The following is a 21,179-nucleotide window of genomic DNA, read 5'->3' on the forward strand; positions in this document are numbered from 1 at the left end:
AATTTTCTGTCCTCAGGCCCCGGATTTATCTCCTGATTGCAAATCTGAGATCCACCGAAACCCTGATTTCAGCGCTGAGAATTGGCTGATGTCTCCAGGGCAAATAGAGCCTCCAGGCCCACTTGATGTTCTGGATTCTTGCTTTCTACTACTTATGGTTTTTTGAAGATTTCCCTTACTTTTCTGCCAGCTAAGCCTTACGCTAAAAATGTATTTTTTTTTTTAAAGATTTTATTTATTTGACAGACAGAGAGAGAGCCAGCGAGAGGGGGAACACAGGCAGGGGGAGTAGGAGAGGAAGAAGCAGGCTCCCAGCAGAGGAGCCCGACGTGGGGCTCGATCCCAGGACTCTGGGATCACGCCCTGAGCCGAAGGCAGACGCTTAAGGACTGAGCCACCCAGGCGCCCCTAAAAATGTACTTTTATTCTATCCAGAATATTAGGAAATACTAGGAAAGGGAAACCTACTCTCTCATTGTGGTAATTTGAGTCAGGTTTGTTTGGTCAAAAAGTAGTGCAGGCTTTTGTCTTAGATCTTCTCTCCTAATCATTCTTTTTTAAATTTTTAAAAAAAGATTTTATTTATTTATTTGACACAGAGAGAGAAAGAGAGAGCACAAGCAGGGGGAGGGGCAGAGGGAGAGAGAGAAACAGACTCCCTGCTGAGCAGGGAGCCCAACATGAGGCTTGATCCCAGGACCCTGGGATCATGACCTGAGCTGAAGACAGATGCTTAGCCGACCGAGCCACCCAGGCGCCCCTCTCCTAATCTTTCTTTGGGCAAAATTGATTGACCTCCTCCTGCTCCCTCCTGGTAGCAATTTCTGGTTGTGAGGACTGACTAGTGAAAAGGTGTACCTGGTGCCTGGTCCCTGGTATTAACTGCTCAGCCTAAGTTGTTATGATCTTTTCCCACTGTTTGAAGGCAGCCTGAGGACAGGGAGAGAGAGCCCAGAGTTCAATCCTGAGCCAAGGGGCTGGGGAGCGGGATGGGAGGGGTGAAGGGCAGTGGCCTGTGCTGCCCCGCCCCCGGGCTCCAGTCTAGAATGAGGCACTCACCAGGCTGCAGGCTATGTCTGCTCTGTCCTATTTGTACGGATAAGCACTGTACCTTCCTTACGGCCTCCAGACATTCCTTCCAGTTCCCCTTTTACATTAAAGAGATCCCCTGTGCCCGTCTGGGACCACACTTTGAGAACCACTGGCCTAGGTCCTTACCCACACTGGATCTGTCTTGCCTCCAGTATGAGGCACCCACCATGTGCCATATGCTGTGGTGGGCATTCAAAGTGCTGGGGTAAACAGGCACGTTTGGTCCCTACCAGCTATTAGGGTTACTGGTTTCTTTAGACATGAATTCTTCCTACTGAAACTGTTTCTCTTTTGAGATTTTTTGAAAGATTTTATTTATTTATGTGAGAGAGAGAGAGAGAGAGAGAGAATGAGCAGGGGGGAGGGGCAGAGGGAGAAGGAGAAGCAGGCTCTCCACTGAGCAGGGAGCCGGATGTGGGGCTTGATCCTAGGACCCTGAGATCATGACCTAAGCAGAGTCAGATGCTTAACCAACTGAGCCACCCAGGCACGCCTTGAAATCTTTTCTACAGTGTTTTGAAGTCTGTTCTTCCTAAGTCTAGGCTAAATGTGTAAGGAAGTTTCTCAAACTACAGTCCAAAGTCCCCAGCATCAGCCTCTCGGGCGGTTCCCATTGACATGCACCTGGACGGCTCAGTCAGGGGAGCGTCAAACTCTGGGTTTCCGCTCAGGTCCTGATCTCAGCGTCCTGAGATCGAGCAGTTATCGGGCTCCTCCCTTAGGGGGGAGTCTGCTCCAGATTCTCTCTCCCTCTTTCTCCCCTTCTGCCCCTCACCCCACTAGGGTTTATTTCTCTCTCTCTGTATTATAAATAAATAAAATTTTAAAAACGCGAAGTCCTAGCCCTCCTGGGTGGGGGGGAATCCTCTCTCAGCTACGGTTCTTGGCTAAGAAGGAACAAGGTCACTCTTCACAAGCCTTCTGCCACATCTACTTCATAGCACAGTAGCTCAGACATTCACGGTATCATTTTCTCTTTCCTCCAGCATTTTTTTAAAGTAGGCTCCATGCTGTGTTTGAACCCACAACCCTGAGATCAAGAGTCAGACTCTTATCCAACTGAGCCACCCAGGCGCCCCCTCCCCCAGTATTTCTAGTAACACTGTTAGCAAGACCTTGTCAGACGTGCAATTTTTAGTGCTATTAGACAGCACTGTCCCAATTGCTGCAATTACCACCCTCTCCACTCTTCCCACATCATACCAATCTTAGGATCTTCATTAGAAAAGCAGACCCCCCACCCCACCAACCACGCTGCCTGGGGTCCGGGTTTCTCCCTCCTTTCTTCCCTCGGATGTCCTCCTGCAGGCCACAGATTCTTCCCCTATATGTCCCCTGTGTGGTTGGTAACAGTGTGGTTTACTGGCCAAGGCAGAGTATTACACCAATCGGTTTACTCAACTGGCAAGTAAAGGGGGGAAATTAAGCATTTATCCTGCCTTTCCCTACAAACCATGCTTCAGGGTAACCCAACAACTTTGATGAGGGAAAGCCCTTTCTTTTACTGAAGAATTTCAGGTAATAAATGGGATAGAAATAATAGAATTTAAAAATCAACATTTCACAACCCCTCAAAATAACTGATTCAGGCAAAACCATCTGTGGATGAACTTGTCAGTTGGAAGGTTGACGGGGGGAACTTACAAAGGAGGGGTCAGGCTGTGGCCACTTGAACCCACTGCTCAAGCCCAGCTTTATTCAGTACTTGCCCCCTGAGAGGGGGCAGCAGGAAGCACACACCACCTGGGAAGGGATCCTGCTGCCCCCCTCACCCCGCCCCCACCTCCTTAATGGAATCGGAGGCCGAACCTTCAGGTTTGATAACTGGAAATGCGAAGGATGGAGGAAGAAGTTAAATGACAGTCTGCATAGCAAACTGACAAATCAGAGTGGAACGTTCCATAGGACAAATGCCCCTATTTCTGCATAGATGGTATCAAGAAAAAGAAAGAAGGGAGGTGGGATGGCAGATTAACCTAGGTTTAAGAGACATCAGAATGAAATGTGTAGGTTTTCTTTGGATCCTGATTTGAACAAAAACTATAAATAAGACATTGTTGAGACATTTGATGAAATTTGCACATTGGCTGGATGGATATTAGATGATAACAGAGTCATTTTTAATGACTTGGGTGTGCAGTGCTGTTACAGTTACACAGTATAACGTTCCATTTTAAAGAACGAGATACATACTTAACATTGGGGTGAACGTCACAAAGTCCGGGATTTGCTTCAAAATATTTCAACCAAGGAGAGGAAAAGAAAAAAGAATCAGAGGAAGCAAATATTGAACACATGGGGTATACATGGGGTTCATTAAGCTATTTTCTCTACCTTTGTGTTTTTAAAAACGTCTGTAAGTGAAAAAAATTGAAGTATTACATTATTGATCACAAATTCTGGATCAAATACAATAAAATTGAACCATATCCTCACATATAGTGAGATTATTCCATTTTTTTCTATCTGATGGAATGAATTATGCTAACATTTCTTAGATGTTAGGATAACTAGAGAAGCAAGTTGAAAGTAAAATGAACTTCTAACTGTAAGTGAATGTGGCCCTTACTCCTCAGTCTTTAACACTCTTACCACCTCACTTAGGCATCGTATTTTCTTTCCCTACAGAGGAAAGCTATGGCTCTCCCCCTCATCTGTAGGCCGCCCATTCTCTTCACAGCGCCTGCCTGAGGATGGCGCTGTTTTCTCATATGATTTGTCACAGGGCTTATTTCTCCGCCACGCTGGCCTGGAGAGGTTCCCATCTGCATTTCACACAGCTGGCCCCTGCCTCACAGAGCACTCCATCTTAGCAACAGACAACAGGACAAATTTTTAAAAATCTCACGGGGCTCCCCCTGCTACTCCTCATTACACCTATGAAGATGAACGTGTTTTTCTGTGAGAAAGAAGAACGTGAAAGGGAAAGGATTTAATTTGCCAAAGTCCGATTTCCACGGGCAAGAAGCACACCAGCTTCCTCCCCAAAGCTCGTTCCCAGCCTCTTAACAAGTGTACGCGAAGAATGGACACGGACATGCGCGCTGACAGAACCACACAGACTACAAATGCTCATTCGCCTTCATTAAAAAGTTAAGTTACAAATATTTCGATTTATAAATAGTCCAGGTGGGTAGTGCACCTAGTTCTTTACCCTGAATCCAAATACTGCCCTTCCAGGACTTTCATCAACCCGCTCCGTAGCCGGCATCTTACCCCAAAGAGGAAGCTCGGCCTTCCCCAATTCCCTGAGTTCGCATTTATTCAATTCCACAGGCCTGCCTAGTCCTGCCTAAGAAAAGGGCCAATCATCGCCCTGGGAAGGCAGAAGGGGTAGGGGCCAAACCCAGCAATGATGTGGAAAGCAAGTGCTCTCAGCGAGGGCAGGACTTCCCGTGTGGAAGAAGCCAGGCTTGCAGTCCTAACAGAGCGATTTCCCTGTCAAAGAGAACTTGGTTTCACCAAACGCTAGAGTCTAAATTAGGAAGGTGGAACTGTCTTTTAGGCAACTCGAGCAGATCCTCTATGGACCCATGGTCCCGAAGGCTAAGTCCAAGGCCTTGTACTCTGTGGCAGGTGTGCAGCTCAGAGTGTCCCGTAGACGCTGACTTTGGCCAGGGAGATGCTCTCTGTGTACTGATTCCGGCCCTTCTCATACAGGACGTAGAGCTGCGGCGCCTCGTCCTTCCCGCCCACGCCGCCCTCCAGGGCTGCCAGTGAGGAGTAGCCACTCGGGCCCGGCCACAGCTGCACCGTCTCCTTCCGCCACGAGGTACCATTGCTGAAGCTCCAGCGCAGGGTCAGGTTCACCCCTGGGGAGGGCAGGAGGGTCAGGGAAAGGAGGCGCCCCGGCCACGCCTTCTCTAGATAACAGGGGCTCCCCCGCTGGCCCCCCAACAGACACTCACGAAACTCAGGATGGGCGGGATTGGAGAAGAAGATGATGCCCGAGCTGGTGGCTACCGCTCCAGCAGCTACCACAGGGTCCACGAGCTCAGGGTCGAAGGTCACGTCACGGGGCCGGATTGTGTCGCAGGCATCGTAGCTGCGGAGGACAATTCGGCAACGGCAGTGGTAGTTGTTCTGGTTCCGGGCGTTGATGACCACCGAGCCATCCGGGAGCTCATAGGGCTAGCAGAGAGAACCGCGCTTCAGCAAGACCCAGGGAGGGGCCAGGGCAAAGGACCCTGTCCCTGAGGAAGCAGGCTGGGTGGCACAGAGCTGGGCGGCCAGATCCTGGGTCTGTGAGCGCAGGGGTGCTCTGGAGGGCAGGGCAGCTGGAGCGGGTGGGGAACAGACATGGACTCCTGACCTGGCACTCATCGGGGTTGAAATCGTTCTCCCGCTTGGGCTGGCCATAGGGGATGCCGCTGACCCCGCTGCCATAGCGCCAGGAGGCCCCGTGATCATCACTGAGGAGGCAGAAGACCCCGTCCCGCTCCAGGGTCCCATGGCCACACACGATGAGGCGGCCCTTCCTTGGCTCCCGCTGTTTCTGTGGGAAAGGAAGCTGGGTGTCACTGAGGGAGACACTGAAGGGGCTCACAGGCAGGGAAGGGGAACATATCACCTCCTAAGCGTGAGAACACATCTGGTCCCTTTCCATTCTGTCCTAGCTACTGAGGGTCCCAGGAGGATCCCATCGACACCCACTGCCTGAATCAAGGAGCTCTTTCGCAGAATAAGCTCCTTAGGACATCCAGGATGTACACTGGAGGACAGGCTGTGTGCAGGACAAGGGGGTCAAGCCACAGGGTGCACGGGAGCTTAAAGCCATGCTTGCTGTGCTCACTCGCCCAGCTGTGCACCATGGCACAGGCTTGCGTCTGCTCCAAGGGAGGGGTGCCCTTTTCCATTCTGCCCAGGGACCACATGGGCTAATACAGGCCTGTTGACAAAGTTCCATCTTCCCTTGGGAGGGAGTTCTTCCCAGGATATCCCTTTCTTCCAAGGAATCCCATCTAAGCAGAAACCTGACTTCATAAGACTCTCTCCCTGGGAAGAAGCCCAACGGGGTGCATCTCCCAGACTCTTCAAAAGGCAGGCCCCTCCACCCATCTCAGGACAGATACCTGGATGCCGGAGCCTGGTCCAGGGGCAAACATCTCGGTGCCAATATCCAACGAGAGATTCCGGGGAGGGCTCCAGGACACACCGTCATCTTTGCTCCACACCAACATGGTGGAGGCCACCTGGCAGCCAGCCTTATGAGCGCAGACGGAATAGAAAAGGAACACCACTCCCGTCTCCATATCGCTCACCACTGCCCCCAGGTTCAGCCCATCCGGGGTTTCCCCATCATCTATGATGAAGGCTGTCGGAGACCATGTGCTGCCTGAAGAGAAAAGAGAAGTAATCCAGGGTGAGCACTCTGAAGGGGCCCTTTCTATCACTCCCAGTTAAATTCTACCTCCTGCTAAGGACCCAAGGCCTCGGAGTGGCCCCAGGGCCCTACAAAACCTGTCCCACCTCACCTCTCTGACCTTATCTACTCTACCCTTGCTCACTCCATGCCCCCCAAGCTCCTTCCCATTCCTCAAATACTTCTCTCCTGGAGGCCTCTGCACAGGCTTGTGACATCTGCCTGGTACACTCTTCCTCAGGGTTACTCTCATCTCCTTTACTCAAGAGTCACCTGTTTAAAATTGCAACCAGGGGCGTCTGGGTGGCTCAGTCGGTTAGGCGCAGCTGGGAGCCTACTTCTCCTTCTCCCTCTGCCTCTCCCTCTGCTGCTACCTCTGCAACTCCCCCTGCTTTGTGCTCTCTCATTCTCGATCTCTCACAAATAAATAAATATATAAATAAAATCCTTAAAAAAATTGCAACCAATCTCCAGCACCCTGTTTTATTTCTCTCCATTATATTTATCATTTTCCAACACAAAAAATAAATTTACCTACTTATTATGTTTATTGTCTGTCTCCCCGCAGACAATATAAGCCCCACAAGAGCAAGGATTTTTGGTCTGCTTTGTTCACAACCCTATTCACAGAATCTAGAACAGGGCCTGGCAAGACTATACTTTCAGGGATCATTTCTATAGTTTGTTACTAGAACAGGGCCTGGCATATAGCAGGTGCTCAATAAATGTTTGAATGTCCAACTCCTAGGTGATCACAACTTCTAGATCACTGCTCTGGACAGCTTCCCTCCTCAAGTTCCCTCTACCCCTCTGAGACCCAGGGCTCCAGCTCTCCCAGGGGTCCTATCCTATCCTCAGGACCCTTGGGCAGGTCAGGCTCCCCACCCATGCAACCTAACACCAGCCCTTGCCACCCGGGCATCTTTATACCCTGGTCGGTGGATCTCCGAAGAGCAATGAACTTGGCCCCCTCATCTGATGTGGACATTTTTCTGGCCTCTGCGAAGGCAAGGAGAGTGCCCTGAGGAGTGGCTGTGATGAGTGGGATTCGGAAGGTGTGCACAGAACCGATCTGCCTCCCGCTCACCCACAGCAGCTGCTCCATGGTCACCAGCGGCTGAACCTGCCAAGACAGGAGGAAGGAAGGGTCAACGGACAAACTTGACTTCGGGTTTTAGGACGGATGAATAGTGGCTCGGAGTTGAGTTTCCCTGGGGAAGCCGGGATGTTGGGGATCAGAGTGTGGTCGGGGGCAGAATAAGGAAGGGGAAACGGAAGAGAGTTTGGAGCAAAGCTGGGGGCTCGGAGCCGGGTAAGGGCTATGAGGGGAGAAGGCGCCTTTGGGCAGCGGGGGGGGGTGGGGGGGGTGGGGCGCTCCAAAGGGGAACGAGCTCGAATGAAGAGGAGACTCGGAGGGCAGGAGGACAAGGGCCGGGGAAGGAGAGGGGTTAGGTGCGGATGGAGGCAACCGGGTCTGAGAGCGGCGGAGAGTCCCTCGGAGGACGGGGTCTCAGCAGCCCGCATCCCGGGAGACGCTGGGCATAGACGACCCGAGTGGGTTGGGGATGGGGATATACGAGGGGAGACTCACCAGACTGAAGTCGTTCCTTATCCCAGCCCCAAATTCTGCCAGAGACAACAGCAGCAGGAAGATCGCAGCAAATACCTGAACTCTACAGCCTCCCCAGAACCCCGGCATCCGGGGTTCCCCGGGTCTGCCCAGGAGCACTGCGCCGGGTCGGTCTGCCATCATCTCTTCCTGGGCAGCCGGGACCCAGGCCCCCAGGGCTAGACGCGGGCTGGAGTCTGTCAGCTGACCGGGCCCTTTAAATGCCAGCTACTACCCCCCCCCCCCGCCCACAACTCCCCCAACCCGCCCAGAGTCTAGCCACCTGCCGCACTTCCGCGACTCTAATTGGCCCTCACACCCTCAGACTCCTCACATGACCGTTCAGCGCCTTGGAGCTGGACCTTCCAATTGGCTCCTTTTGAAGCCTCGGAGCTTGTGACCCGGACTAGAAACTAATTGGCTGGGATGAAGAAGGGCTGGCATTACTCCTCAGGAGCCTTTTGATTGGGTATGGCACCTGGGACGGGTTAGGGGGGCGGGGCCTATTTTAAAGACCCAGGCGGCAAAAAAAAAAAAAAAAAAAGCTGTAAGTCGTCATAGAGTGAATAAAAGTCCCGGACTTTTTGAGAAAACAAAATATCAACCTTTAATAATTTTTTTAAACTACAAAATCGAGATCTGGAAGGCGGGGTGAGGCTGGGAGGCTGTACAGGAGGGGTGCAGCCCTGGATCAGGGTCGCGTCTCTCACGTCTTTTTCTTCTTCTTGTCTTCTGGGAACGCCTCGTTCTTCTTGCCTAGGATCTTCAGAAGGGATTTGGGCATGTAGTAGGGCCGGTCCAGGGAGCCGTCGTTCCTCTCCAGGTCTTCCACTGAGCCGCAACAAAGACCTTTAGAGTGGACCCTCGAGGGCCCCCCCACTCCCGGGAAAATCGGGGAAGACGAGACTAGTCGCCTGGTTTCCAGGCTGCACCGCCACGGGCTGTTCTTTTGGGGGCAGTTTTTGTAACCTACTGGGTAGGTTATGTAATCTCAGGTTCTCCTTGGTAAAGTGGGGTCAATAATACTGTATTTCATAGCGTGCTAGGGCTTAACAGAAAAAAATGCGTGTCAACCGCGTATTGCAGACTGCAGTGCATACTAAACCCTGAATGGATGTAGGGTTGACTCTTGAAAGACACAGGGATTAGGGGCGCTGACCCCCACGCAATCAACAATCCGCCTGTTACTTTTGATTCCCCCCAAATTTAATAGCCTAGGTTGACCCAAAGCTTCACTGATGACAATTGATTAACACATATTTTGTTGTTATATGTACTGTATACTGTGTTCTTACAATAAAATAAGCTAAGGAAAAGAAAATGTTAAGAAAATCCTAAGGGAGAGAGAATACCTTTACAGTACTTACTATATCGAAAAAAATGGGGTTCTTCAATGGTCATAGGAGGGTGAGAAAATCCTCACTCACTACAGCCACCTGCTGGGAAGTCTCTGTGGCCAATTTCTACCTTCGTTTTCTAGGGTTCTGCCCTGGAATGGTCTTTCTTGGGAGACCCTGTCAGCCTGGCAGGTCACTTCCTCTTTTCTTCCACAAGCCCCTGGCTTGAGGATGGTGGAAGAGGCTTCCTCTGACTTTGGCTCCTTTAACTCACAAAGTTGCTGTTTCTAGAAGACCCAAGTGTCCAAAAAACCCTAAACAATCTGGTACCTTGAAATCTGGGGGTAGTGGCGGGGGTGTCACTCACAGAAACAGAGGAACAGTGTGTCCACACACATGCCAAAAACGCTGAAGAAGCCACTGGCAATGACGTAGGCACCCAGGATGGAGATCTGGAAGATACAGGGCAAGTTAGAGTTCCTTTCGTGGGTTGGACTGTGAGGCAGAGCTGGGGAGTCACTCACCATGATGGGCAGCCAGTAATAGTTGAGGGAGGGGTTCTCGAAGTCTCTACCCAGACCCTGGATGCGACCGGTGAAGAAAAAGAAGGACAGGACCCCTGTGGGAGAGGTGTGGAGGTCAGTGTCATCACTCCTCTGAGGTCACTTCTGTGGCTGCCCTGTGCCCCTGCCCTCTGTCCCCGTAACTCCCAGCCCTGGCCCTTACCGACACCTCCAACTACCAGCAGCTTCCCGAAGAGCAGCAGCAAGTCTGTGACTTTATCCAGAACGAAGACCCTGTGTGGGAAGTTGGGGTGGGTCGGGCATGAGGGGCCTGGCAGGGCTAGGAACTGGATTGGCTATATAAGTTGCTGTGACAGATGCAAAATGAAAATCGTTCACGCTTCAAGATGAAGGCAGCAGAACATTCAGCCAAGCTCGAGGCCCTTCCGAGCGCGGCATGCCCACGGAGCCGGCCTGGGTGGGAGATCGTGGGGGAGGGGGAGAGCCTGACCTGACAATGTTCCGCGTGAGCAGCATGAAGGCATTTTTGGCGGAGACACAGAAATTCTTCCCGTAGATGGCGATCTGAGTGGGGTCAAAGGTCAGAGTCACCTGTATGGCGCTTACCTGGGCCAGGGCAGGGGCCTGAGCCAAGGGACCCCAGAGCAAGGGGCCGCTCGTGCGGGGGCCTCACCATGATGTAGGCGTTGCGGTTTAGGAACTTGATAAACTTCTCCAGACACCAGAGGCAGCACTTAAAGCAGCACATGATGCAGCGGGCCACGGGGTTCTGGGCTCCTGGAGAAAGGCGGAGCTCATGTTTGGTCACTGTCCCCTGATCGCCCCTCCCCGAGGGGCCAGCGGCTCACCTCTTAGTTTGCTGTCGATGTACTCCAAAATGACTCGGGCTATCTGCACAAGGGTCAGGATGAGGGCTCCAAAGGCCAGCGACCCAGTGTGGTAACTGCAGAGGGGCTAGGGAGTCAGAGGCAGCTCCAGGACCCCTGAGACTCCCAGGCTCGCAATTGCCAGCCCCCTGCCCTGGGCTTACCGGAGTGTGCGGACGAAGGCAGAGCTCAGGGGGAAGGCGGGGATGTCCCGGGGCTTGTGGAAGGCCCAGTAGAAGGAGGCAAAGGCCCCAGCCAGGACACACTGGCCCAGGGCCAGTACCCAGTTGAGGGTCCAGAATAGCCCCAGGACCCCGTAGATTTGCAAGTTGAAGAGCGAACGCTGAACCAGGCCTGTGGATGAGTAGCTCTGGAAGACGCACCTCAGCCCTGGGCATGAGGAGTTCACGGGCTGGGCCTGGGGGTGACAGAGGAGGGTCATTCTCAGCGGACTCCTGCCACTCCCAGAGCAGAGGGAGGGAAGCAGCAGCCTCCCTGAGTTGGGGAAGCCATTTCCTTCCAGAAGATTCTTCTCCAGGTTTTAGTTGGGTTCAGATTGCCTAGTGTGTGAGAGTTTGGGTTTCCTTCAGTCTCCATATGGGCACAAGAGCTCCGAGGCTGTGTGGGCCAAGCCTTAATGGTATGAAGGCAGCGTGACCAGCACCTAGCTCTCTCCCTGGCACTCAATCAGCAATCCCCTCTAAACCAGCCCCGGCAACTTCAACCAAAATGCTTTCTAGCAAAAATGAACAGACTGGGCATTAGATGGTATTAAGGAGTCATTGTTAATCTTGTTGGGTGTGATAACGGTATAGTGGTTATGCTTTTAATTTATTTTTAATGAATTTTATTATTATTATTATTATTTTTTTGGTTGTGTGTGTGTGTGTTTTAAGATTTATTTTTAGACAGAGAGAGTATGAGCAGGGAGAGGGGCAGAGGGAGGGGGAGAGAATCTCAGACTCCCCACCAAGCAGGGAGCCCACCGGAGGGCTCAATACCACCACCCTGAGGTCACCACCCTGAGATCACAGCCTGAGCCCAAATCAAGAGTCAGACCCTTAACCACCTGAGCCACCCAGGCGCCCCTTTGGTTATGCTTGTAAAAGTCCTCATCTGTCCGGGTGCCAGGCTGGCTCCGTCAGTAGAGCCTGAGATCCTGATCTCGGACTTGGGAGTCTGAGCCTCACGTTGGGCGTAGAGATTACTTAAAAAAAAATAAAAAAATAAAACGTCCTTATGTGTCGGGATCCATCCTGATGTGTTTACGGGTGAATTGGCACTTATGTCCAGAATTTACCTTAAAAAACTCCAGAAAAAAAGAATTATGGGGGTGGGGGAGTGGAGATGGATGAAACAACGACAGTGGGAAGTTGAGGGTTTGTGTGGGTTTGAAAATTTCCATAACAAAAAGTAAAAAACACAGAAGTAAAAAAAAAAAAAACAACCTTCCCTGCAAATGTGACAAAAATCTTGAGAATGGCTGAAATTGCTGAGTGTGTCTTTGAAATTTTATAAGAAAATAAACCACTTTCCACTTTGTAACTGTCGGTTTGGGTCGGTCTCCACAGCGAGACCCAGAGCAAGCTAGAAGGGAGAACCAGGTCATTTGGAGCTTTGCATACCTGGTGCCTGGCACAGGGTGGGTCCTCCCTAAATGTAAACCAACCTCCCTCCCTCTCCTGTTTTAGAGTGGGCTGGTGCCTGTGAGCAAAGCCCCCGTCCCAGCTCCAAGAGGTGGCCCCACGAAAGCTCTGAGGACAGCAAATTCCCTGCAGTCCCGTGCACTTCCGGGAACCTGACAGGGGACAGTGTGGGGAAGCAGCTTCTCTCCGGGCGGGCTCCCCCCTCTGCCTATGGCCTAAGGCACTGTGTTCCTAGGCAAAAAGCTTTGAAAAACGAAACAAAACCCATCTACAGTTATCAGCTCTTATCAGGTGCCAGACACGTACAAAGCACTTTATGTGCCTGATGTCATTGAATCTTCTCAGCCACCTGGAGGGACGGAGGGGCGAGGGACGGGTATTATGAGTGTCTCCATTTTACAGATGAATGGACTGAGGCTGGAGGTGGAAGTGGCTAACAGTCTTCCTGGCAGAGAGGCAAGTCCGGGGAGGGTGGGAAGCGCTGGTACCCGGCATTCCCAGGGCCGCAAGCCGTCTCCAGCCTCAGTTTCCTTCTCTGAGTAAGGGGTGGCTGAGGGGGAGGTGGGCTGGGTCCGGAGTCCACTGCCGGCTCCCTTTCTGGCTCTGCTGGGGGCCTGTCGTGTGACCTTGAGGGAACTCCTCTTGTTCTCTGGTCCTAAGTGTCTGCTGTGCAATGAGGGATTTGGACTAGCCGGGCCCTAAGGTCACCTCAGCCCTACTGGTGCCCCCCACCATGTCCACCCCAAATCCCCTCACCGTGGGGTCGCATGATGCATTCATTTGCACTTTCTCACAGCTGGGCAAGCTGGCGTTGGGGGCCCAGAAGACATATTGGGGTTGCCCTGATGTGGCCAGGTACCCAGAGGGAAGTCAAGGAAGAAGACATAGTCACACGGGGGGTCTCCACAGGTCCCCCCCTCAGGGACACCTTCCCAGGTACTTGCGAGGGTTGTTCACTGCACAAAGGGCTGGAAATCAGCCTGGGCTCAGTCTTTCGACTCCGTCCAGGGGCAGGCCTGTGTCTGCCCAGAGGAAGGGGCACCTTCTTCCAATTGCACTAAGGCATTGTGTAGGTAAATAACGCCCCTTCCCCGACCCCCGCCCCCGCCCCAGGAGGCCTGGCCATGTGGGCAAAGGATACAGGGCGGTCATGGCCCAGTAGACGATGGAGATGAGCAGGAGAACAAAGGTGACCAGAGGGTAGAACAGGGTAGACATCATCTGCCCCACAGCCCTGTAGGGAGGTAAGAGCAGTCCATCAATATGGCCCCGGGCCCCAGCGCCCACCCACCCTGTCCTGGGGCTGACCCTGGCAAGGTCCCCGCCACTGTCCTTGCCAGGGCCTGCTCTGTCCCCCAAGCTGGGCACATAGTAGGTGCTCACTGAATGAACCGACCTGAATAAATCAGGCTCAAGGGACCCTTGGAGGAAATTAGAATCACAAAGAAGCCCCTTGGGGCAGCTTCAGGGAGGCTAAGGGAACGGAGTCTTCAAAGTAGGGTCTCCTGACGGGTTTGGCAGGTAGGTCCTGGGTGGGAACAAGCGGCTACTTCTCCCTGCCTGGGCTCCTGCCATTCCACCCGGCAGCCACGACCAGCACAACGGCAGCCACCGTTCTGACTGCTCCTCGCGGAGAGCCTGCTTCCTGTTCTGGGAACCCGACAGGATACTAACTCATTTAATCTTCATGACAACCCTACAAAGTAGGAAATATTATTGCCCGCTGCCCCCCCCCACCCCCGAACCCTGCCCGGGCGTCTGGGTGGCTCAGTTAGTGACGTGTCTGCCTTCGGCTCAGGTCATGATCCTGGAGTCCTGGGACCGAGCCCCACATCGGGCTCCCTGCTCAGCGGGGAGTCTGCTTCTCCCTCTCCCTCTGCCCCCCACTCCCGGCTCCTGCTCTCTCTCCCTCACACTCTCTCAAATAAATAAATAAAATTAAAAAAAAAAGAACTATTATTGTCCCCATTTCACAAATGGGTAAATCGAGTCTCAGAAAAACTGAGTCACACAGCAGAGTTAACCACTGAGTGAACTCTGCCCTTCTCCGGGGCTCCCCGCCACCTTCCCAGCACTGCCATTCCATGCCTGCACCCCTGTTCTCTGCCCCCTCTCCCTCCCAGGCGGGTCCTGACTTGCTGGCCTCCTTCAGGAGGGCGATGGCGATGCGAATCCGCTGCCGCAGGAAGATGAGCATCAGCAGCAGGATGGCCTCGAGCACAGCCAGCACGATCACTGAGGGTGGACAGGGAGCAGAGGGGCGTGCGTCAGGGCCCGGGCTCGGCGAGGCCCGGGGCAGCCCCGCGTGGCTGGTGGTCCGGCAGCAGGCAGGCACTCACGGGCGGCCAGCCAGGTCTCCTGAACGTTGCGGTAGGTGCTGAGGTTGCTGGTGAAGCCCAGCTGGGTGATGGAGGCACCCCTGTCCCGCAGCACTCGGTACTCCTCCCAGCAGTGGTAGATGCCGTACGCCAGCACGCCCAGCACCCCGAGGATCAGCACCAGCACCAGGGGCCCGGCCACCAGGCGCAGAAGCAGGATAAACAGCAGGCTCAGGACCAGAGCCACACCTAGGGCACTGTAGGCAGGGGGAGGTAGTGGAGGGTCATCCCTGGTCCCCTAAATCTTCTCCCTTTCAGAGGCTCCCAAATGCCTCACACTCCCGATGTCCCCAGGTTAGACCCCCTTTCTCTTATAAATCTTGTTGGGTCTGGGGTCAGTGCAGAGTTTCTGTTTCAGACATTGGGCTAGGGGCCAGAGGATGGGGGAGGGCAGCAGGGAAGGAGATGGTAGGGGAATCAGAGACTCACATAAGAATCCAATACCAGGACTGGGCAACATCTTCAAAGATCTTAACAGTGATGTCACGGGCATTGAGGCTGTCAAGAAGACCACTGCTGGGGAGGGACAGAGTCAGATGGGGTTGTTGTGGGGGGGAAGGGGTACGGGACAGAGATGTGGGGGCAGGAGGATGCCCACCTGATCCCCTGGGAGATGGAGGTGTTGCTGGAGATCCCTGGGAGTTCAGGTAGAGTGCTGTTCAGCAATGGAAGACAACGCCCCAGAGCTGGAGGGAGAGAACCGGGGCTCCTGGGTGGGAGGGCCCAGAGCTTTGCCTCGAAAGCCTCTGGCCTCCACCCAGCACCTCAGTAGCCTTAGGGAAGGCAGGAGAGGTGGGCTTTGCCCTCCCCCACCCAGAGAGCTGCTCTTGACTCCACAGCCAAGAGGGAGTTCCTGCCCCAGGGAACCCCGTCCAGTTTCCTCACTGTCTCTCAGGACTCCTTCCTCCCGTCCTTGCCGCTGCTGGTGGAGACCCGCATTTCCTCTGGCCTGACTCTTACACCCCACCCTTCAACCCACCCCTTGCCCGAGAGCCAGGAAGACCATGCCTCATTCCAGGGCTCTAGAGCATTCTGCTGCTCAGACACTTCTGGCAGCTCTGCCCTGGAGTGACCCTGCTCCCTGGCCAGGCTTCAAGGCCCCACCATCTGAGCTCAGCCCGCTTTCCCCTCACCTCCGTACCTCTGCTCTCCCTGAGCCTCTCTCTGAGTGTTCTCCCTCCAGAAATCCCATCCATTACTCCCTGTTCAGCTCCATCTCCACGTCACCTCCTCCAGGAAGTCTTCTCACCCCTTCCCCATCTCCTGTGGCACTTTATCTCCACCCTCCCAATGACTTTGCCAGGCAGGCTGACTTTGGCATTTATATTCTAAAGATGAGGAAACAAGGCACAGAGAGGTTGAGTAATTGGCCTAAGACCACACAGCTGGAAAGTGCTGGAATCTGGATCTGAGTTTGGAGCATTCATTTGAGGTCTTTTGATTGTGCTTATATGGAGAATTGGCTCTCTTTTCTCATGTTATAATTAAAATTTTTTCCTATTAAAAATACCATTGACTATTGGAAAGAAGAACATATAGAAAAAATTAAAAAGTCAACAGTGATCCCAGCACCCAGACACATTTGCTTGTGCGTCTGGCTGGACATCCAGTCTGCTTCCAGTGCGCAGACATTAACACGTGTGGGTACATTTGCCCAGCTGTGTGTCCACGGGACGCTCATGCCGTGTCTTTGCCAACATCTCTGATCTCTGCACCTAAAATGCAGCTCAAACGCGGAGCAGTTTCATCTGCCCTGCGTCTCCCCTGGGTGCTTCGTGCCCAGCAGGTGCACAAGACGGCAGGGTCAAGCCGCAGAGAGCAGAATGAAGACCCGTGCTAATTCCAATTCGGCCAGACAAGCTGCATGACTTTACTCTCTCTGGGCCTGGTTTCCTCGTTTGAGCAGTGAGAACACAGGACTAGTGCTGCCCAAGGAAGGAATGCAGCTTCTCACCTGGAGTGGAAGGGAGGAGGAAACCGGGGCAGAGCTCCTGCTGCAGGCTTTGGATCACCGGCTGGGGGTCGGGGAGGACATACAGACACGCAGACACAGAGCAGGGTGAAGGAGGGAGCCCCCGCCCCCACATAGTCACCTACCCAACTCCTCCCCCCACCCACGTGACTCCTCCTTGACCACAGCCTTGACGCTGGAGGCAGCTCTCACCATATCCCAGGGCACCCCTGGCAGACAGAAGTTCCTGTTTGCCGTGTTGAAGACCTCCCCAACCTTCTGTGAGAGCTGGTTGACTTCCACCGTCCATGCGATCTCGGGGCAGGAGGACACACACACCTGGGGGCAGAGAGCATGCTGAGGGGCGGCGGCCTGGACCCTGGGGGTGATCTGGGCAGAGGCGGGTCCCAGGCTCTGACCTGGGGTGTGGGACACTGCAGGCCGTTCTCAGCGACCGTGATGATGTTGGCGGCCAGAATGCAGCTGAAGATGTTGAAGTAGAGAAGATACGGTTTATCTCTGCGGGAGGGAAGGAAGTGTGGGCATCAGGGCCTGGTCAGGGGCAGGGAGAGGACGGCAGGGGCCGCGCCTCCAGAATACAGTGGGCCCAGCGGCAGCGTGTGCGGGGCCCACACCCTGACGCACAGCGCTCAGCTCCTGGCCTTAGGAAGTTCCGTTCAGCTGCAGAGACAACGAGGCACCCGGAAGATGGCCCAGAGTAACTGAGCATTGAAACTGCTACCAAATGGCTAAGAGTTTTATGACCTTGAGCAAGTCACTGACTGCCCACTGCCTCAGTTACATCAGGCGTAAGGTAATAAGACCTGCTTCATAGGGTTTCGATGAGTTTGTGTGTGCAAAGTACACCTTCTGCCCGGAACAGAGTAAACGCCTTGTCGTTGTTAAGGTTTTATTATTTACTGAAAGTTTCCTGCCTGCGGAACCGATGGAATGGCTTCTGGTAAAACCCCTGAGTTTCAGATGAAGAAATCAAAGCTCAGAGAGGTTGACTACCTTGCCCAAGGCCATACGACCAGAACTCACTTAGCCCAGTTGGGGAGTCAAACGCCAAACTCTGAACTTTAAAACCCGTGCACTTAACCATGGCTCTGCCTCCCATTTTTGGGGGAATCAGAAGCCAACTGCCCAGAAAGGGAGGCTGCTCAACGTGGTGTCGCATGGTGAGACTCAGGGAGGCTGTGGCCCGTGGGCAATCGAGGAAGGATCTGGAGCCTGAGTGTTGAGTGTTGGGATCGTGTTCTCGGCCCGCCACCCACCTCTCCTCCCATCTGCCCCTCTTCCTCCTTCGTACTCACTTGTTGGCCCCTACCCCGCAGTAGGCCCCGGTGGAGTTCCTGGGGTAGAGGACTTGCCGGGGGTCTCCGTACACCCAAGCTGGAAGCAGACGCAGGGATGAGTCACCAGAGGGCAGGACTTGTGTGTGGGGGGGAGCAGCCTTGGGGATGGTCCCAGCCCGGGGTTCCTGCTGCCTCCCCCCCACCCCCCGCCCAACCCCACCGCCCCAGCACCACCCCCGCTGGAAACTCACCCACGATCCCCACCACGATGTAACCCAGGATGAAGGCAAGGAAGAGGACGCAGCAGATGATGTCTGTGCAGCTCCTGGGAGAGAAGTGGGGGAGGCCTTTGGAGGGGGAGGCAGGGCGTGTGCTCTGGAGGATTCACGGGTCGGAGCTGGGGGAAGCTGAGGATGGGTGTCGGTAGGTTTTATTTTATTTTTCTAAGAAACCCTTTTTCTCACAATGCACCAGGGAATAAATAAGAAGCACTTGTTTCTATTTGTCCTCAGGAAGGTGTGTGTGGGGGGGTGAAGACAGAAAAACAAAATAACCGTTTTCTGGGTGGGTAAACTTTTGAAGTACGATACAGAAAAGTGAACAACTTGTAAGTGCCTAGCTGGATGAATTTTCCCAAAGAGCACACACCTGTGTAGCCAGCGCCCAGGTCAAGAAATAGAAAGCACCCCCAGAAGGCCCCTTGTGCCCACTCCAGACACAAGAGTTCACCCAAGGACTCCATTTTCCTGGGGCGGGAGCTTTCTTTTTTATAAACTTCTTACCAATATTTCAGCAAATACAATGCAAAACCAAGACCCCCACCCCCTAGTTGGGGCAGGGCCCAGAACTCACCTGTTCCTGATGGGACCTCGAAAGGAGGGGTCATATTTGGCTGGTTTCCCTGAGGTGCACAGGGAAGAGTAGGGAGAGTGAGGCCCTGCGTGGATGTCTCTCCGCATCTCCTGTCCCTCCCACATCCTTCCCTGCAGCATGATCCTACCCTGGCCCAGGATCCTCCCTGCCCCTCAGGAGTTTGGGGGTGGGGGGAGAGATGGACAGGGGCAGGGCTGGCAGGAGAAGCTGGAGAGCCGGAGAGGTAGGATTAAGGCTTGGTCAGCAGCTTCACTGCTCACCGTGAACTCTACCAAGTTGGCTTTGGAGGGAAGGGGAAAGGGGGCCTTAAAAGGTTGTTTCCAGCTCACACCTCAAGGCTGGCAGCCAGGGAAATAGCCTTCGCCTCCTGCCTCCATCCTGGCCCATTTCTCCTGCGTCTCACTGTGGCTGGGATGTGGGACTCAGTCAAGCCACCTCAGTGGTTCTCCCGCCCCCATCCTTAGCCCTCTCCCCTCCCTGTACCCAGCCTAGGGTGGGCACAAATCGAGAACACCTCAGGGAGGTCACAGCCCTTCCCCACAGCTGCCCCAGGCCCTACCTCCACTCTCTGGCCCAAAGCCATAGGGAAAGAAACTGGAGCCAAAGGCATTAACTCCTGCAGGACCTGGGCAGGGAGGGGCCCCTGTAAAGCCCCCCCACCCAAAGGGACCCCAGGCCGCTGCCAGTCTCTGAGTGAGCAGTCAGGGTGACACCTGAGCCTGGCGGTTGAGATTGTGGTCGGTTTAGATTGTGGCCATGTCCTGTTCCTGGTCCTCCCTGAGTACACACAGGGAGGAGGTGGGGCCAGGCAGCTGGGGTCCTGTGTTGGCACAGAGGAGGGAGGGCAGAGGGTTGGGCAAGAGTGTGGGAAGGGGTGAGATCCATTCTCCTTAGGTGTTCTGGACTCTGTCCCTCCATGGCTCTCAGACATGAGATCAATGATTGACCCAAAGCTGTTCCAGGAAGTCTACCAGGGAGGCCTTACTGCTCCTTCCCCTAGCCTGCTTAGGAACCCAAGCTTTGCCTCTGGGAGGCCCCTCCCTTGGGATTCCCTCCCCTTCAGACCAGGAGCTCAGACCTCCAAGCCCCAAGGGACCCCTGCAGGCAGGCCCGTTGTCCTTCCTGCTCACAGGGATCCCAGAGGCTGGTGTCCCAGTTCCCTCTCATCTCAGACCACCCCACCCCTAATCCTAGGGCTCCCTGGGACAGGCTCCTAGCCCTGGGTCCTCATGGAAATTCTGCCGATAGGCTCCCTGCTCGCTCTCCCCTCACCCTACCCTTCACAGGAAGCCCTTGTGAAGCCCCTGCCCCTATCTCTCATGGTACCTCCCTCAGGCTCCCCCTCCTAACAGAGACCCCAGAGGCAGGCCCCGTTCTCCTCTCCACAGAGGCCCACAGCCCTAACACCTCACAGAGACCCTCAAACACACCCCACTTCTGCTGTCACTGCTCACAGAGACCCTGGGAAGCAGACTTCTAGCACCGTTTTCCCTCAGAGACCCAGGGTCCAGACTGAAACTCCTCTTCTTCACAGGGACCCCAGCTGTGCCTCCTGACAGGGGCCCAGACCCCAGGCTCACCCCTCACGAGCTCTGCAGCACATAGACCCTCCCAGCCCCTGAGCCCGATCCTCCTGCTCAGGACCCTGACCCTGCCTTCTTCCATTCAGGCTTTGCTTCCCAGGGCCCTGCCCTGAGGGACCCAGATTCCAGCCCCAACTCCTCATGGAGACCCCAGCTTCACTCCCCAAAGGCTCCCTGGCAAAAGCCCCCAGCCCCTGAACCCAATCCTCCTCCCAGGACCCTGACTCTACTTCCTTCCACCAGCTCTTTACGTGCCCTCCCTTCGGGGACCCAGGACTCCCCTCAGCTCCTCTCCCTGGGGCCAGCCCCAGCCATCGCTCCCCCAGAGCAGGCCCAGACTGGCCTCCCCGCCCTCCGACGGTTCTGGGCCTCTGCCCCAGCCTTGCCCTCAGACTCACCATGGGCCTCATCCCCGTCCTGTTTTCCCCCCATGGTTCAGTCTCCAGAGTGATTGGAGCCAGGGAGACCTAGCGACTCACCTGCCGCCCGCCCCGCCCTCGCACACGTCACAGCCCCACCTCCGCCTATGGTCCTGACACACTGTGGTTCCTCCTTCTCAGCTCCGCCTGGGCAGTGCCCTGCTGGAGGACTGGAAGGCCGAGCCTGGGACCGGCGCAGGGCTGCTTTCCTGCTTGCCGCCCTCTCCGTGCACCATGGCAC

General features: G+C 54.5%; 2 protein-coding genes and 1 pseudogene across 3 annotated transcripts; 1 reads left to right on the forward strand and 2 right to left on the reverse strand.

Moving 5' to 3' along the window:
• Positions 1 to 4,155: 4,155 nt before the first annotated feature.
• NEU1 (neuraminidase 1) lies at positions 4,156 to 8,340 on the reverse strand. Its single transcript, XM_026482555.4, has 6 exons — positions 8,046 to 8,340; positions 7,385 to 7,577; positions 6,165 to 6,427; positions 5,405 to 5,587; positions 5,001 to 5,223; positions 4,156 to 4,904 (listed from the first exon to the last, which is right to left on the reverse strand). Exons 1-6 carry the CDS (start codon positions 8,205 to 8,207, stop codon positions 4,678 to 4,680), a joined length of 1,251 nt encoding a protein of 416 aa, XP_026338340.1. The 5' UTR covers positions 8,208 to 8,340; the 3' UTR covers positions 4,156 to 4,677.
• LOC113243910 (small nucleolar RNA U3) lies at positions 7,105 to 7,183 on the forward strand (annotated as a pseudogene).
• A 330-nt stretch (positions 8,341 to 8,670) lies between the features above and the next one.
• SLC44A4 (solute carrier family 44 member 4) lies at positions 8,671 to 20,987 on the reverse strand. Of its 2 annotated transcripts, none has more exons than XM_057305020.1 (21): positions 20,918 to 20,987; positions 18,916 to 18,964; positions 18,315 to 18,388; positions 18,082 to 18,160; positions 17,185 to 17,284; positions 16,979 to 17,104; positions 16,769 to 16,829; positions 15,413 to 15,500; positions 15,244 to 15,327; positions 14,776 to 15,011; positions 14,572 to 14,671; positions 13,575 to 13,670; positions 13,193 to 13,292; positions 10,955 to 11,208; positions 10,773 to 10,867; positions 10,598 to 10,701; positions 10,415 to 10,488; positions 10,127 to 10,197; positions 9,925 to 10,019; positions 9,768 to 9,852; positions 8,671 to 8,894 (listed from the first exon to the last, which is right to left on the reverse strand). In XM_057305020.1, the coding sequence occupies exons 1-21, from the start codon at positions 20,949 to 20,951 to the stop codon at positions 8,770 to 8,772; spliced, it is 2,130 nt and encodes a 709-aa protein (XP_057161003.1). In that variant the 5' UTR covers positions 20,952 to 20,987; the 3' UTR covers positions 8,671 to 8,769. The 2 variants fall into 2 exon arrangements, with proteins under 2 accessions (XP_057161003.1, XP_057161002.1); XM_057305019.1 differs by having other exon boundaries at positions 15,244 to 15,330.
• Positions 20,988 to 21,179: the final 192 nt, after the last annotated feature.

The sequence above is a fragment of the Ursus arctos genome, unplaced genomic scaffold (assembly GCF_023065955.2).
Source record: "Ursus arctos isolate Adak ecotype North America unplaced genomic scaffold, UrsArc2.0 scaffold_31, whole genome shotgun sequence".
Classification (NCBI taxonomy): Eukaryota; Metazoa; Chordata; class Mammalia; order Carnivora; family Ursidae; genus Ursus; species Ursus arctos.

Coding starts and splice junctions, on each gene's coding strand:
- NEU1 (XM_026482555.4), bottom strand. CDS start 8,207: ATGATGGCAGACCGACCCGGCGCAGTGCTCCTGGGCAGACCCGGGGAA. Junction 5,588..6,164: donor GACCAGGCTCCGGCATCCAG/GTATCTGTCCTG, acceptor CCTTTCCCACAG/AAACAGCGGGAGCCAAGGAA. Junction 5,224..5,404: donor TCAACCCCGATGAGTGCCAG/GTCAGGAGTCCA, acceptor TCTCTCTGCTAG/CCCTATGAGCTCCCGGATGG.
- SLC44A4 (XM_057305019.1), bottom strand. CDS start 20,951: ATGGGGGGAAAACAGGACGGGGATGAGGCCCATG. Junction 18,389..18,915: donor CGAGGTCCCATCAGGAACAG/GTGAGTTCTGGG, acceptor CTTCTCTCCCAG/GAGCTGCACAGACATCATCT. Junction 17,105..17,184: donor TGCAGTGTCCCACACCCCAG/GTCAGAGCCTGG, acceptor CTCTGCCCCCAG/GTGTGTGTGTCCTCCTGCCC.